At 40.1% G+C, this 16,768-nt stretch overlaps 1 protein-coding gene across 16 annotated transcripts in view; it reads left to right on the forward strand.

Moving 5' to 3' along the window:
- The window catches only part of ptprdb (protein tyrosine phosphatase receptor type Db), a 125,087-nt gene extending 108,899 nt beyond the window's left edge, over positions 1–16,188 (forward strand). For 9 of the 16 annotated variants that reach the window (XM_079554403.1, XM_079554404.1, XM_079554411.1 and 6 more), the window contains 11 exons: positions 1,292–1,467; positions 2,341–2,364; positions 3,713–3,832; positions 5,323–5,477; positions 7,889–8,174; positions 10,929–11,107; positions 11,597–11,723; positions 12,619–12,744; positions 12,819–12,973; positions 13,073–13,208; positions 13,298–16,183. In XM_079554403.1, the coding sequence (XP_079410529.1) occupies positions 1,292–1,467; positions 2,341–2,364; positions 3,713–3,832; positions 5,323–5,477; positions 7,889–8,174; positions 10,929–11,107; positions 11,597–11,723; positions 12,619–12,744; positions 12,819–12,973; positions 13,073–13,208; positions 13,298–13,366 (1,553 nt within the window). In that variant the 3' untranslated portion in view covers positions 13,367–16,183. Of the gene's footprint in view, positions 1–1,291; positions 1,468–2,340; positions 2,365–3,712; positions 3,833–5,322; positions 5,478–7,888; positions 8,175–10,928; positions 11,108–11,596; positions 11,724–12,618; positions 12,745–12,818; positions 12,974–13,072; positions 13,209–13,297 lie in introns of all 16 variants that reach the window. The other 7 variants (XM_079554416.1, XM_079554417.1, XM_079554407.1 and 4 more) reach the window with 3 other exon arrangements.
- The last annotated feature ends 580 nt before the right edge of the window (positions 16,189–16,768 follow it).

The raw sequence follows: 16,768 nt of genomic DNA on the forward strand, positions 1-16,768 counted from the left end.
TGCACTTAAAGCAGTACTAAGTAACTTAACATAAATACTTTCCATAGTCCCTCCTCTGGGGATGATTAGGGGGTCTTTCATCTCCCCCTGGTGTCTCTGGCCAGAAAACCAAACTTGCAGCTTTCCCTGCTCCGACCCGGAGTCACCAATACACACTAATGGACTCACGAAGAAGAAGCTAACAGGCTAACAGGCAAAGCTAACTGTGGGCTAGCGCCACTTAAACAGTATTTACATCCACATTTACATTTATCTCCATTGTGTAACTGGATGTACAATATCCCTCTCCCCCTTTGTCCTTTCTGTCAGCATAGTATTTACTCTCAAGGGCAATTAATGAGAAAAAAACACAACATGCTACGACACCTGCAATGGCGCTTATGGCCTCTAGGGGCATGATTTACTTAGTACCCATAGACCAGGGGTGTCCAAACTTTTTTACCGAGAGCCGTGTACTGACATATATAAGGCATGGAGGGCCACAGATCAGTGGTCAATGCATTCAAATGTTCAACTGCGTGTATTTAAGAGAGGTTTAAACCATTCCACACACTTTTATTTAGGCTTAGAACCATAATGCCAGCTCAGCCCACAACAAATGTTCATCTTTGAGGTTTTAATTGAGTGGAATTATTAAGTAAAATGACCATCTCTGGGAATGTGTGGCAATAAAACAAGAAGGCTGAGGGCCACCCAAAATTGGTATGAGGGCCGCATTTGGCCCTCGGGCCGCACTTTGGACACCCCTGCCATAGACTGTATATAAATAGACTGCTCCTGCTCACTCCCACAATGACCACATTTGAGGGGGAAATCATGGCTGATTTACAGACTCCTCCTCCGCAGCTCTGACGAAGCATGTTCCTCAAAAGGGCATTAGCACGAGATTTCGAAAAATGTTCTTACAAATCCAGCCTGGTCCCCTTAATTGTAACTAACCCAGCGTTATCACAGGATATCTAGCTGTAGAAAGTTTAAGAAAATTAGGGACCAGGCTCTAAAGTTGTTTTTCGCGTGTCTAAAGTCCAATGCATTCCAATGGGACCCTAGCGGCTATATGGAGGTACTACACCAATGGCGGAGCAATGGCGGACTCAAGCGTCGTAGTCACAAAGCAGAGCAGCCAGCGGCCATTGTTAGTACCGCCTACTGTATTGTTCAACCATGTTGTTGAAGTTGATACCAGGGATGGTGGCGGGGGTGGTAAAATATGATATCAAGGTTTCCTCCACTAACCCACTAAGCTGACTTTCATTAACTTCCTTCATAGCTGTCATTTATTTTTCTGCAGGTGTCCCGGGCAGCGACTACATCAATGCTAACTACGTTGATGGCTATCGTCGTCAAAACGCCTACATCGCCACTCAGGGCCCTCTCCCGGAAACTTTCGGAGACTTCTGGAGGATGATGTGGGAGCAGCACACGGCCAACATAATCATGATGACTAAGCTGGAGGAGAAATCCAGGGTAAGGAAGTGGGGAGTGAGATAATGAAAAGGAGTGTGTGACAGGTAAGAATAGGGCAGGGAGCAGCAGATAACAAAACAGGACCAAAAAGGCTGTGAAAGTTTAATTAAAAAGTATATAGCACAACATTTAGCCACGTAGCAAAATGTGTATCAAAAAATGTGACGTATTTTTCGAAGACGATGCGACGAACCACATCGTTGTTTTTTATTTATCTTATTTTGACCGTTCAGCATATGACGACAAGTAAGATGTAAAGACACTGTGCTGTAATGGCATGTCATGGCAACAAAAATACAGTCTTGCTCAGCAGTGGGGTTTGTATAGCAATATATGTATAATGGGAATGAGACAAGCGACAAGCTCATAGCAGTGTGTGACAAGACCAGATATGTAGGAGGACAGCATCAGTCAAGCTCACTGCACTGGGATGGTTGACAATTAAACTCCCAAAATGTGTGGGATAATGTTAAAAAGTAAGAATGTGTGTTGGGAGAAATTGTGGAATAGCATGTAGTTGACCAGAGCAGACTGCAGTAGGACAGAGGAAGACCTAAAGGGGGGGATTACAGCCAAATTGGGCCTATGTAATGAATTTGAAAATCATTTGGCTTCAAGGCACTTCTATTGGTAACAGAATACACGCTCAAGTAGATTCACTGTAATGAGAAAGTCATGTTGGAATAAAATGAACAAGAATGGCTGGAGGTATGAATCATGATTAAGTGCTAACCAATTATGTCCAAAGCCCCTTTGTGAAATGATCCTTCCCTACCATCTGAGCTCCTTTTCTGATTAACCTGTCTTGTGTTAAAACTCTGCTTCCTTTTCAACTTTTTCCAACTGTCTCTGTTGTGTCTGTTTGACCCTCAGATGCCCTCTTATTTCTTCTCGAAGGCAAGACCTCTCTTTCTCTAACCCCCTTTCAAGCACACCTCACATGGATTTACAGCTCTTTTCAGTGATCCTTTCCACTGTTGTTCGTGTTTTGCTTCTGTACTAAAGCCAGTGAATAATGCGACTGCTAAACTGTCTTCAGTTCACCACAACGCACTCATGGTTAATTTGCTCCCAGAAGAATAGTTTGTAACCACGGTCCTTCAGAAACAAACCTTATGAGTGTAAACAATATGCATGATCACACCCTCATATGTTTTGTCCAATTGCTGCTCAGTGTAGTACAGCGACAGTCATTATGAAAATATTTTCTTTAAGCCCCGATACAATAAAAAAAACACCTCTAACTGTGTCTCTTTTATCTGATAAAAAGTGAAAAGACCAGCCTAGTAATCTTTACAGTTTAAAATAAATGGTAGCCTTAGTAAACTTAATTGGCTCCTTGCCTGATAATTTATTGTGGGCTGGTCTAAAAATAATGTGAACACCTCTCACCATAATGGTATTATGTGTTTGCACATTATCAACACAGATGATCACAGATGGTCCCACTGTGGGAATTTTGCCAACATCTTTCCTTTTAGCACCAATCAAATAAAACAAGCACCGCACCATTTATCAACAGCCTGTATCGTTCTCACTCCAGACATTTACTTCACTGCAATAATGTTTAGCCCCAGGCAGTGGGAAGGCCCCCTACATGGACAACCATTTTTGTCCCCACAGTGTCTCAAGGTCTGCAAGGAAAACAACAGTGGAAAAGCTGTAATTACAGCCTAAACGTCCCGGGCCAAAACGCATAATCCCCAGTCTGGAGCAGTGGAATGCAGAGCAAGCTGAGCTGAGCTCCCAGCCGTCTTTGATGTTGGGACTGGAGGGATCAGCACATAACATTTGGTTTGGCCTGATTCTGCCCCCTTTTCCATCCTCTGGGAATGTTCCCCTCTTGCCTCTGTGGTCTCCAAAGAACTACAAATATGACCGCCTAGTACAGGGAAATCTGAGTTGTTTCAGTGCCTGGGAATGCTGGGAATTGCTGTGCCAAAATGCTGTAGGGATTTGTGACATGGGTATGCAGGCGGAGGTACACTATCAAATACATGACAGTGAACTTTGGCTTATACTCGGCTTTTCCAGACCTATTACTCGAATTTGATTAGAGCCCACCCACTGTTAGCCCTTTCAGACTACGTTTCAAAGCCACAGCATCACCTCTTTTGCAACACTTGTTCACTCTTGAGAACGTTTTTTTTTCTTTTAAGCACTGGCTTGTTTAAAATTAATTATTCAGTCAACATCATTATTATCTCCAGAAGTCACTTCTTACTTCTCCATGTTTCTCCTAAAGGTGAAGTGTGACCAGTACTGGCCGACCCGAGGCACAGAGACCTACGGCTTGATCCAGGTCACTCTGCTGGACACAGTGGAGTTGGCCACATACTCCGTGAGGACCTTCGCTCTCTACAAGGTAAATGTAGTGCACTTACGTAAGATCTAGTGGCGCCCTGTGCTGACATGTGTGTATTGATCTATTAAATTATTTATAGAACAATGACCATACTGCTAGCAATGGTAAGCCAACATGAAGCTCTAAACAGATCCATCATATATATATATTTTTTTGTGACTTTGTAACTTTATAATACAACACAATAAGAAGAACTCGAACATGTCTGGGTATTGCATCCTTGTTAGTTATACACAAAGCTATCAACATTATTTCTACCAAATTTTACCAAAAAAAAACAACAACATTACCATCACAAAAATTACATAAGGACCTAACGTTTCAAAGGAATAGTATATCCCAAGACAGGACATTATAAGTAATTTTCCGCCTCACATTCTCTCCAGCATTTCTGGTGCAGTAAACAGATGCATCTTTCCTGAATTTTGTAACTTGTACTTTTGTACGAATAATGATAATGATAATAAAATTCTATTGATGGATACTTCTGAATTTCTAAGTAAAAACAAACTGTTTTTTTAGTGTTTGCTTTTAGTACCCTATCATCAACACTGGTGACGGTAAGATAGAAAGGCTTGAGCGAATGAAATTAAATGATGTAGCAGATGAAAGAGATGAGAGGAGAGTCCATCCCTGTAATAGATGTATTTTTCACACACAGTGCCATTAATTATTTAGACAGACATAACAGAATACAATCACTCCTACGTATCCGGCTAGTCAATATGGCTACCATGTTTCATTAGAATCAATAGACCACTGCAGTGAGATGTGCTTCCTTTGCTTATGTCATACTCACTTAAATAGACAAGAACAGAAATAATATCCTGCACTAAGAACATGAGCATCACAGGACACACACATTGGTATTAAACAGCTGCGTCTGCCGTATGTGTCACCTTAGTGTTACTAAGGGTGTGCACATTTATCATATTGTTTCATGATAAGCCAAACAGCCTCTTAGGACACATTCATTGGTACATCAGTTATCTCATTGACAAATTACATGAAAGCAGCGCAATGCAGACACATCAAGTTTCAGAAAGTTTCTTTACCTTTTAATATGTGTGTGCCTTATTGAGAATCTTTAAATTGTAAATGGTTCTAAAATGAGAAATATACAGCAAGGAACCATTTGATAGGTAAAAATGTCTACTTGATGCTGGAGATCAGAGGTAATGTGATACTGTAATGTTATAAGAGTGTGTGGAACAATGGCCTAAGGGTTCAGCCTGAACCACATGTATGCTCATTTTGTGAAATCGAGTCCAGACTCAATTTACTGATTGTCTCGCTCCTATTATCCCCTTTCTCACTGGGCTGCTCCATCAAATAAATCTTTGATGAATATTTAATATGATTATTATTTAAAAATTAAAATGAATAAAGTAATGTACCAAATAGAAGTCACAATACATCCTATTTTATAAACTCCAAAATGTTTCCTAAATTAATGCAATTCTTTTCTCTTTCTCCTGTGGCTCATGCAGAGTGGCTCCAATGAGAAGCGTGAGGTGCGTCATTTCCAGTTTACAGCCTGGCCTGACCATGGGGTGCCCGAACACCCAACACCGTTTTTGGCCTTTCTGCGTCGGATTAAAGCCTGCAACCCCCCGGATGCTGGGCCTATGGTCGTCCATTGCAGGTACGTGTGTATTTTTGTGACCAAACCTTTATATAATAACAAGTGAGAAAAATGACTCCCTAACAAAATACTAAGTATAATGTTGTTGCAAGCAGAGTTCACTTATGTGTTATTATGGGTTTTTCTTGGCAGCATGCTTTCTAGAGTGTTTAGAATCATACATAGATTCTTGAACTGTAATGAGATTGAGGTGCGATTTTACAGACCTCAAACCATCCTCTTCGGCCAAGGCACACACATTCCTCCTTTAACAGTCACCATCATCTCTCAGTTTAACAACAGCAGCCGCTCAAACTGGCCCTTTTTCCGTAAGTAGCTTTTAGTGTTGACTATTTACCATTTGAGCTACTGCTAGATCCAAGTTCAGAAGTTTATATTCAAATAAGCTCCGGGCCTGAGCAGCGGGAAGCTCGTTCATCGCATGAGAAGATTCTGGAAACGTATCATTACGGACTTGGCATATTCTTGAGTTTCAGTGTTGGAATGAATGCGCTATTTGCACTAACTATTAGGCAGAGGAGAGCGGCGATCGAGAATAAGAGCGGGACGATTACTGCATTCATGGTCGCCTTGGATGGGCCCAGTCAGTGGTGGAAGAAGAAGTTTGAGCACTTGAGTACAGATTTAGAAGAAAACTGAATTTTCGCTACTACTGCTACTTCTGCAGTTAGTACTACTGTTCTCCTACCTTCAACTTCAATACTGACTCTCCATTTCTTCCAAGTGTTTGTATTTTCAGTACAATTACTCTTGCATCATGATTGCTATTAATTAAGATGGTAAAAAGAAGGGCATTTTCCCACAAATAGAGGAGAATGAACCCGCAAGACAGACTGGAAAAGAGTTGATGTCAGGACATACTGAATAGAAATGAAAAATTAAAGATTAGTAAAGGATGTAGGGAAAAAGGAGTGTGAAAATGTACAATGGTTTGAGTAAAGAGGTGTTGGGGCTGGTATAAGATCGTTCCAGTGGTACTTAGTCGAGATAAAGAGGCAGCTGAGGAGCCCTTCCTAATCTCCCACTGCACTAAGATGGAGTATCTAACAGGATTATCTGTCAAATGTAATTATCTCGGCAAGACTCCATCATAATGTGCCTTAACATATCAACCAGCCCTGGCATCAAACAATGGAACTAATCCCACTGCACCTGCACGCACACTCTCCGCGTCTTCCATTCATTTAACCATATAAAGAGGGTTTTCGTCACTGGCAGAAACTTGCTTGTTCAGGACCTTTTACCATTTAAGCACCAGCGCAGCAAAACGTGAAGTGTTTGGGTGGGAAACTAAGTGTATTATATTTCTGTATGTCAATAAGGACGGATATCATCCTAATGCCAGGGAGATGGTGATGCTGAGTCAACGTCAATTTGACATGCTTTGTTGAAGTAAAAACAAAACAAAAAAAACTGCTGCCGGACATCTTTGGGTGCATAGTGCAGTATAATCAGGTTTTGAGAATGGGTACATGGGAGGAAAAAGGATGGCATTTTTTTTAAAAGGCAATATCAGTGGAACAATGAATATTATGTTTTGTCCACAATAAAACAACTGAAATTAAAATCATGCTGTTTTAGTCTAATGGTCTTGTGTTTTTCTGAATAAAAATTGCAATATAACATTGTTCAGCTCCAATTTATCAGTGTTCTTTCTCCTGCATTTGCCATTCATTTTTATTTTACTTTCTATTATCTTCAACAAAGCACAACTGTTAGTCCAGTTGTCAAAAGTGATAACTATTTATTTTTCTTAACCTTATCGGTATCCCTTTAGATTAGTATGTTAACAGATAAAAGTATAATAAGCAGTGTGTTAAAACTTTATTAATACCTTATTAAGAGACTAGATGCAAGTTGATCATTTTATACTCACTACTGACACCTCAGGTCTTATACGTAACTGCAGGTTCTATATTTAGCTCATGCATGACGGCAAACAACTTTTTGAGTGGTAGTGCAGCATTTTAGAGGCAGTTTTGGTGAGTAGGTCTGGGCTTATTCTACACATTAGGACATGGCTGGAACATGTAGGTGTAGGAAAATACTTAATTAAAAAAAAAAATTAAATCTGTATAGTCCCTTTAATTAATATAAAGCGTTATCACTCAGTCTGATACAAGGACAAAAATGCATGTCTTGTAATGTAAAGTTATCTTACTGAGAAAACAGTTACAGTTTGTGAAAAGGACAATGCAGATTTTGAAATAAATGAAACCTAATTTTGCTTATAAAATATAAAAATATAAAAAAGTAGAAATCGGGAACTTAAAATTGATAATCAAAGCAAAATCGGGGCTTGAGTGCATTGATACATCCGTATTTATCAAGTACAGCTACTTTGAAACTACACCGTGATGCTCAATATATTTCTGAATCTATTTGTGACAAATGTGCATGTGTCTTGACAGTGCGGGAGTGGGCCGCACGGGTTGCTTCATTGTCATTGACGCCATGACGGAGAGGATCAAGCACGAGAAGGCCATCGACATCTACGGTCTTGTGACTCTGATGCGCTCCCAGAGGAACTACATGGTGCAGACAGAGGACCAGTACATCTTCATCCATGACGCGCTGCTGGAGGCAGTCACCTGCGGCAACACCGAGGTCCCGGCCCGAAACCTCTACTCTTACATTCAGCGACTGACGCAGATGGAGCCCGGGGAGAACGTCACCGGCATGGAGCTGGAGTTCAAGGTGAGAGGGAAAATTAATCAATGAAATAATATATGTTAAAAAAATATTGATGTATGTGCACATCTACTGAATATAAGGTCAACTCAGGAGCTTTATGCTTCTTGAACTTCAGGTTTTAAAGGGGAATTTAGTTTCTACGACTTGGCATTTAAAAATTCTTGTTTTAGCTCGCTCATATTTTGTTAATCCTGATATTTACCGAGACCTTGTCTTAGCGGCACTTTGAAAAAGGACTTGTATATCTAAAGCAGGTGGCCTACATATTTTCCTGACAGGACTGGTGTCTGCTCAGTCCCAGGGGGGGGCGAGTAAACAGTACAGCGATCCATTCTGCTCCCTGGCATTTGTGTCCTAATGGCAGCAACCTCCACCGAATCACAATGAACCCAAAGCTCATACAAACTATTTACTCTGCCTTATTCTGAAGTCCAACACAAACCAGCTCCACTACAGTCACCTCTTTTCATCTCGCTCAGATACTGGCGGGCTTTGAATGGAGAATACTGGTCCATATAGTATTAGGTACATTTGTGAGTCAATGTCTATTTCAAAGCTTATTTTTTTGTAAATGAATAGTATAAGTCAACAAAAGTATTCATAGGGATAATTCAATAGAAAATAGTGCTGAAGAAGATGTAGCTCATTTCTGACACCTGATTCTAGAGTCCTGGTGGTTCGAAGTCCACCTGGACTACTGCTCTGTGGTTAAACACCTGATTAAACTACAGACTGCACAGAGCAAAGCTGCAAGACTGGCTCTGGGCTATTCATTTGACTTAAGACAGAGCTCAGATGATCTCCACGCACGTCTCTCATGGCTCAGAGTAGAAGTCAGACTTAAGTGTCATCTATTGTGCTTCTTTAGAAATATACGCCACCACAGACAACCTGCTAATTTGTATGGCCATTTACTGTATGTAAAGGCAGTTTGTAAATCTGTGATGTTCAGAGCTATAACTAAGTGGAACAGACTACCAGCTTCCGTCACCAAAGTTTCTGCAAAAGCCACTTTTAAGAAACTTGTGTCTATACTCTTTGGATCTTTGCTGGCATCTCTATAACAAGAACAATGTATGTTGTTGTGGTTGTTGTTGTATTCTTATGAATATGAATTTGTTCAAGATGTAGTGTAATTATATCGTATAAAGGACCCCAGGGAGAGTAGTTGACAGGGTGATGAAAGCTAAATGGGATCCAAATAATAACCAATAAACTATTCCTTCAAAACAAAACTTTCATGGGGCATTGCTAGATACCTGTGGTCGTCCTTATTACTAGGACAGATGACGCTGCTACTGTACCTAAACTTTTACACCTACAGGGACAGTCTCCTTCTGTCACAAGGTGCTGAGAAACATGTTCTATGGGACAAGGCGACACCGTCTAGACCAGGGGTAGGGAAGTTTGCTTGGCGGAGGGTCGATTTTCTTCATTGTAAAAAGACCAAGGAAGTGACTTTGTTGCTTCAGCTCAAATCAAATTATTTGTTTTTTCCCATTTTTTTTCTTGCTTTTACAATTGTTTTTTCCTTCTTAGTAACTTCAGCAAATTGATTCCCTATTTTTGTCCCTTTTTTTCCCCAAAACAATTTAAACACGATTTTTCCTTATTTTGAGCCACATTTCCCCCCAAATTCACACATTTCCTGTCATTTGAGGTGAACCCGATATTGTAAATGTGCAGATCTTTCACACATTATTGTTCTGTTTTCTGGTTCTAGACAACACATATTATATAGTATAGATATCGATAAAGCATCGTTGAGATATTCACATACATCGTCCAGGCCATTCCCTGCTTAGCTTCCGAGGTCTGACGGGATCAGGCAGAACAAAGGCGGTATGGCCAACACTAGACTAGAGGGAGGATCCTTTGTTTGGCACATTTTATAAACAAGATGAAATAAATCTTTATTGTTTGTAGTAGAATGACTGAAGTCCGCAGAGTATATCCAGCAGATCGCAACATTTGTACGTGTGTTTGTGAGATTTTATTGATAAAGCAGTCCAATTCAAACCAAATGCCATAAAGAATTACTGTTGTTGATCCTGGAAGTCTAACTGCACTGGTGGTTACAGTGGGATTTTCCAGCCATGGTCCGTCTGTAAGAAAATAGAGCTGTTCTGATTCTCCCACAGCGCTCCGGTAGCAGCATAAGGGCCTCCAGGAGACTGCATTGTTCCCCTCCAGTCTGTGGTTTTCCCCCCTTTTTCTATCCGCTCTTTTAAGTTATGTCATCCAGTGGTCGAAGAGCAAACATGTCTGCCTTCGTGCACGTACCCCGGTTGAATGCGTGTGTTCCGGGTTGTTTTTTTTTGTTTTTTTTACTTGGATCATATGGGGTTCACATCGAAGTCTAGAGACAGTGTGGGGCCTTGCGGTTTCCTGGTACCTCAACTTTTGATTTTCTCCTTCCTCCTCTCATTCATCTTAATATATGCCCCCCACCCACTCCTAACCGCTGGCTCAGTCCCCCCGCATTGCCCCTCCGCTGTTTATTCAATTGAAGTTGTCTGGCTAAATATCCTAAGGCCTGTCAGTCATTGCAGCCTGATTTCTCATTGTAAGTTGTCCGTGCCTCCGGAGGAAAACCAAACCATGTGCTTAACGCATCCTTGGATTTTCCGCCTCAACTTCCTACGCTTTTTTTGTTGTTGTTGTTGTTGTTGTTGTTTAGAGCAATTTGCGATCTGTGAAAAATCCCCCTGCAGTTTTGCACGACGTTCCAACAACAATGGTCTGCTTCTATTCCAGCGTTTAGCCAGTGCCAAGGCCCACACATCCCGATTCGTGAGTGCCAACTTGCCATGCAACAAATTCAAGAACCGCCTGGTCAACATCATGCCCTATGAGACCACGCGTGTTTGCCTACAGCCAATCAGAGGGGTGGAGGGGTCCGACTATATCAATGCCAGCTTTATTGATGGATATAGGTAAGAAAACGAATATTTTCTGGCTTGTTTTGTGAATTAATATCAATAACTTTTTTGCTGCCAAACAAAATAAAACTAAATAAAAAGTAGTGATTGATGCTTGAATCTTCAGATGTTTCTGCCCACTATTAAAAATGAGACACACTGAAATGAACAGAAGGGACTAAAAAGAACAGGATCCAAACTCCTGATGAAGCAAATTGGATTGTTTGATTCATTTCTTTTCAACCAAACCATGTAATTTCAACATCCCAAACACCTACAGTCATTTTTATATTTGCTAAAAGGTTTGTGAAGTTGTTTGAATTGGTTAATGTTTAGTTTTAGTTGACTAAATTTGCTTTGACATTTCCTCGACTAAAATAATTGTCTGACCACTAAACCTTGACTAAAACTAAAAAAAAGATTTACTTTAAATGTGTTCTCAAAAAATAGGACTGCTTCCCTATTGTACAATACATTAAGTGATACTGGCTCTTCTGTCTACAGGCAACAGAAGGCTTACATCGCAACCCAAGGTCCACTGGCAGAAACAACAGAGGATTACTGGAGGATGCTCTGGGAACACAACTCAACCATTGTCGTCATGCTCACTAAACTGAGGGAAATGGGACGGGTATGCACTTAAAGTTTCTTGCTCCCATATCCAGAATGCCTAACTCCTGTGTTTAATATATATTTCTTATTAGCTTTAAACCATTCTTCTTTTCAGTGGTATCAGTAGTATGCCAGTAGTAGTAATTGTAGTAATCAAACTACTAGGACTGGGTTAGGATTAGTTATATTACCATCAAATAAATTATGTGTCTTTAAAAAGATACAAAACTGAGGCACTCAAAGAAAATAAAAGGTTAAAAGGCCTTTATTGTAGCATGGCCATTTGACTAAAATATTGCCTATGCGTTTCGGCACTTGTCAGGGCAAACTCGAGAGCTCTATCTGGATGTAGCTTTTAGACAGTAATAGGCGATCACGTGGGACAGCTGATGCTGTACATCCTATGAGAACAGTAATAAACATATTGAAATACACTTTACATTTCAATAAACTTATACAACTATTTACAGTCTTATATACAATCATCGTCTGTAAAAAGAAGCTTTAAAGAAAAGGTAAAATCCAGCTCCCCATTGAGTCCTGGATACTCTGTTGCTTCTAAAGTATAAATCGACTCCCTCTGCAGGAGTCTTATGGACTCAGGAATATGAGCTATAGATACCATAAGCTTTTAATGTGTTAATAATAAAGAATGTTTGTAATGGAAAGCCATGATTGTTTACATTTCATAATCCTTATTACAATGTTAATTAACTTTAAGGTACCAGGCTTTTTCCATCTTGTTGCCTTGATATAATATCTGTAATTGTACAACTTTGCAATTACAACTTTCAGTATTAATCTTAAAGCGAGTAATCTTTGATACACTCAACAGTTTTGCAGTGAGTATTTCGCTGCAAAAAAGTCACCTACAAATATAAATATTCACAAATCCTTCAAACGTCTGCCTGCAGGAGAAGTGTCATCAGTATTGGCCCGCCGAGCGCTCAGCCAGGTACCAGTACTTTGTGGTGGACCCCATGGCGGAGTACAACATGCCGCAGTACATCCTCCGAGAGTTCAAGGTCACAGACGCCAGGGTGAGTCACCGCTTCAGGAGACGCGAGATCCTCCAGTGTGATAACACACAAATAACAGTCTGTTGTCTGTTTAGGACGGCCAATCACGAACAGTTCGTCAGTTCCAGTTCACCGATTGGCCAGAGCAAGGAGTGCCAAAGTCAGGGGAGGGTTTTATTGATTTCATTGGACAGGTGCATAAAACTAAGGAGCAGTTTGGGCAAGATGGTCCTATAACAGTGCACTGCAGGTAAGATCTAACGACTTTATCTTTGTTTTAAAAAATCTCTGGCCAATCTAACATTACTACTAATAATGTTTGAAACTATGATTTTATTTCTTCCTGTAGCGCGGGGGTGGGGAGGACCGGGGTTTTCATCACTCTTAGCATTGTGCTGGAGAGGATGAGGTACGAGGGTGTAGTGGACATCTTTCAGACCGTGAAGATGCTGCGCACTCAGAGACCTGCCACCGTCCAAACAGAGGTCAGACTTCTACTTACGTCTATTATCATTATCATTATTATTCAGCCTCCAGTTCAGTCCATTCACGCTTAAACCTGTCTTCTGTGCAGGACCAGTACCAGTTCTGCTATCGGGCCAGTCTGGAGTACCTGGGAAGCTTTGATCACTATGCAACATAAAGCCAGTGGCCATCTCTTTTATCACATCCCCACCTAGTGCACTCCTCTAAGATCACACCCGTCTCAAGTAAACGCACTAGGCCGAGATGTGTCTTTGTAGATGTTGCCCCCACATGCAGAGTGAAGAGGGGACCATCGGCCTATCCCGTACCCAGAAAAAGCACTTCTAACTGAGCCATAGCAACTTTAGCTGACAAGGGTGCATTCCAAAGCGCCCTCTGCCCAAACAAATACACCACACGCCCTCATTGGTCAGCCTGGAGAAGCATCTTCAAACCCTGTTCCAATCAAACTGCTTGATCAAATTGATTTTTCCGTGATTACTAAGATTGCTTTACATTGTTTTTGGGAGTGGAACTCTCACCTCGTCCAACACCAGTGTAGCATCACTAACCCTACAACAGAAGCCAGTTTGGTGTTTGGCTGCCACGGGGGACGGGAGAAGGACCAGGGATCCATCTATATGGAAGCCTCATGGACTGAAAGAACTGGGATTTAGAGCACCAGAGTATTGCCAACTGGAGCCTGAACACAGAGCACACAGTATTAAAGACACCATAGTGTTTTCCTATGTTTTGGGAACAGACTTTTGTTTCCAGTGAATGAAAAAGATGACAAATGTATTTCTACCATACAATAATGAAAGACACCAGTTCAACCTTATGCTTCACTATTAGATAAGGGAAATCTGAAAGAGGTTTAAAATGTATACCACAGAGTAAAGCATTAATTTAGTTTTTTAGACAAAAATATAGAGATGTGATTATCTTGTTCTTTGTTCTTTTTTACTGGGTATTATTCATGGCATGTTCCTCCATTCTAGCTTCTTTGGGGGCTTTTGTACAAGACTTTGTCCTCACTGTCTATAACTAGGCAAGGTCATCACTTTTTTTTTTTATTCCTCCCAAGTAATCCAATGAGCTGTAGCGACCTTTTTATGTAACAAGGTACTATTCTGAAAGTGTACAATCAAATGTAGTGTGGAAAGTGTTCACAGATCAATGGAAACACCACACTAAAGTGTCACTCTGTGTACCCTGCACCACTCACAAACAGGTGGGCTTGCATGCCATAATGTGAGCCAGTGATGTCCAAACTAGATCTATGTGTCCCGCTTAGTGATTCTGCGTTTGGAGAAGGTCGAATTGATCAAAGGATGACCACAATGCAGAGGTTAAATACCGAATATATCTAAATAAGCTTGATTAATTGAAGCAAGTATGTGATAATAATAAAAAAAAATGTTTTAGGGGTTTTGGATAAAATCTCACTGGAATGCTCACTTTTGACTTGTCTAATTCTGTGTGCAATAAGTAGATGTATTATATATATTTTTGTGTCAGATCACTAACTGCAGTTACATACCATTACCTGTTCAATATCAAACATAGTGTGTCGTCTATCCAGACACAAGGATGTTTCCAAGAATCACAGATGGAATATATGGAGTACAGAGGAGCATCTCCTTTTGGGAAAGTTTATTATGAATTGGAAATGATGTCATTTTTTCCTGTACGTCACTGCAACCAACGAATGATGATACTTCAGCTGCATCCAATAATTATTTTGATTTTAGATTTCTAGTGCCTTATATTACACGCCTATTTTGATAACATTACGTTTTGTGTGTGTGTGCGTGTATTTACGTATGTGTGTGTTTATGACTGAATGTCTGGTATGTTAATTTCACAGGTTTTATTATGTGAACGTTTTTTGTCTCCTCTGTTTTAGGACTGTGAATATGTTGAAAACCTCTCTGTGGACTGAATAGTTTAACATTTCGATCTATCGAGAAGGCTATCCTAATGCCATCAGCTTCATGTATTCAACTACAGTCAAGGTTATGAATTGGCAGGATTTCATTGTGATTACTAAAGTTTCGTGACTCTGCATTATGCCATTTTGTTCGCATTTTTAGACTTAGTGGTTGTCCACACTACTGGCATTGACTGTGAGCTGGCTCAGAAAAGTCTAAAGCAGCTGTGTTAAATAGTGGTTATCAGTCATAAAAGGAGGAAAGAAGTTTGTCTGTCATATAAATGTATCGATTCAAAACGTATTTTTTTTTTTTTTTGAGAGAAGTTCAGGTGCTATGTCTCCATAACAACATATCCATAAACACTTGTGCTTTTTGTTTTGTCATTTTGTGAATGCATGGTATCACTTTTGAGATTTCAGATTTGGTCATACCTGTTACGGGAAGACTTGCACTTTCTCTCTTTATACTATGCACTATATTAGTATTTTATTTTGCCCCTAAAGGAGTTTTACTTGAACTCAGTACAGCTGGACCATGATCTGGTCACAAGGTTGTGTATATGTAAATATCACACAGAGTTAAGTGAAAGGCATAAATAAATAAATAGATTGAAAAAAATAAAATATAAATTAATACATATGAATGATTAAAGAATAATAAATAAGAGTAATATACTAGAGTGATATAATAAATATATTAAAAGGCTGCACATGAAGCACAGCTTATGACACAGTTAAGTGCAATACACAGCGTGGATTTGTCTACCACAAAAATGTCTCACAAGTGTTCTATTTACCCCCAATGTATTTTGTGGATGGATAAAACTGGAGTTTATTCAAGTGTAAATTGTAAAAAAAAAAAAAAAAAAAAAAAATGTGTATTTGGATCAGTTTCCTCCAATTGGTCTGTTCTTGTCAACTTTTTGTTGTTTTTGGCTTTGAGTCAACAAGTGCTTTTTTTATTTTACTTACATTGTTCTCAGAGCGTGTGGGAAACAAACAACAGGTCTGTTTGGAGTTCTGTTCTTTGTCGACACAAGTTTCATTTGTTACAAATAAACTCAAGTGAAATGCTTATGCTTGTTTTGTTTAAATGCAATAAGATTTATTGACAGGTCTGTCAAGGACACATGTTTTTTTTACTTTAACAAACCTGGTAAGAGCTCGATTGCTACTACAGTGTGAATAACTTTGGTGCTGCCACTCAAAACTACACTGCCACGTGATTGGCTCGAATCCCCGGTGGCATGGATTGCAACTAATCAGTAGCACTTCCATACTGCCCAGGCTACTGTATGGAAGTTCAAATCAAAAGCTCCCTGAAAACATTTGGCAGTGGAAATTACAGGGTCTTATAAATCTTCAGGTCATTTGTGTTTCATTCACAAGAATACACAAAACATACAGGCACCAGTGTTTCAGGAATAGCCACTTGCTCATTCATGTCCGACTTAGTGTAAAGGCCGCCTGCATTATCTCCCATTGTCTCAGACAGGAGAGACGCTGTGCTTCCGAGATATTTGACTTAAATGGTCTTTGTGGCAGCCTCTGACACACAGCTGCTGCTTGGAGCCCCAGGCTTTGACACGGTTTACTGCCAAGTAAGTTTCTCAGTCACAAATCCCTCCTTCAAAAGGAAGAATT

This window comes from Gobius niger, assembly GCF_951799975.1.
Source record: "Gobius niger genome assembly, chromosome: 3".
In the NCBI taxonomy this organism is placed as follows: domain Eukaryota; kingdom Metazoa; phylum Chordata; class Actinopteri; order Gobiiformes; family Gobiidae; genus Gobius; species Gobius niger.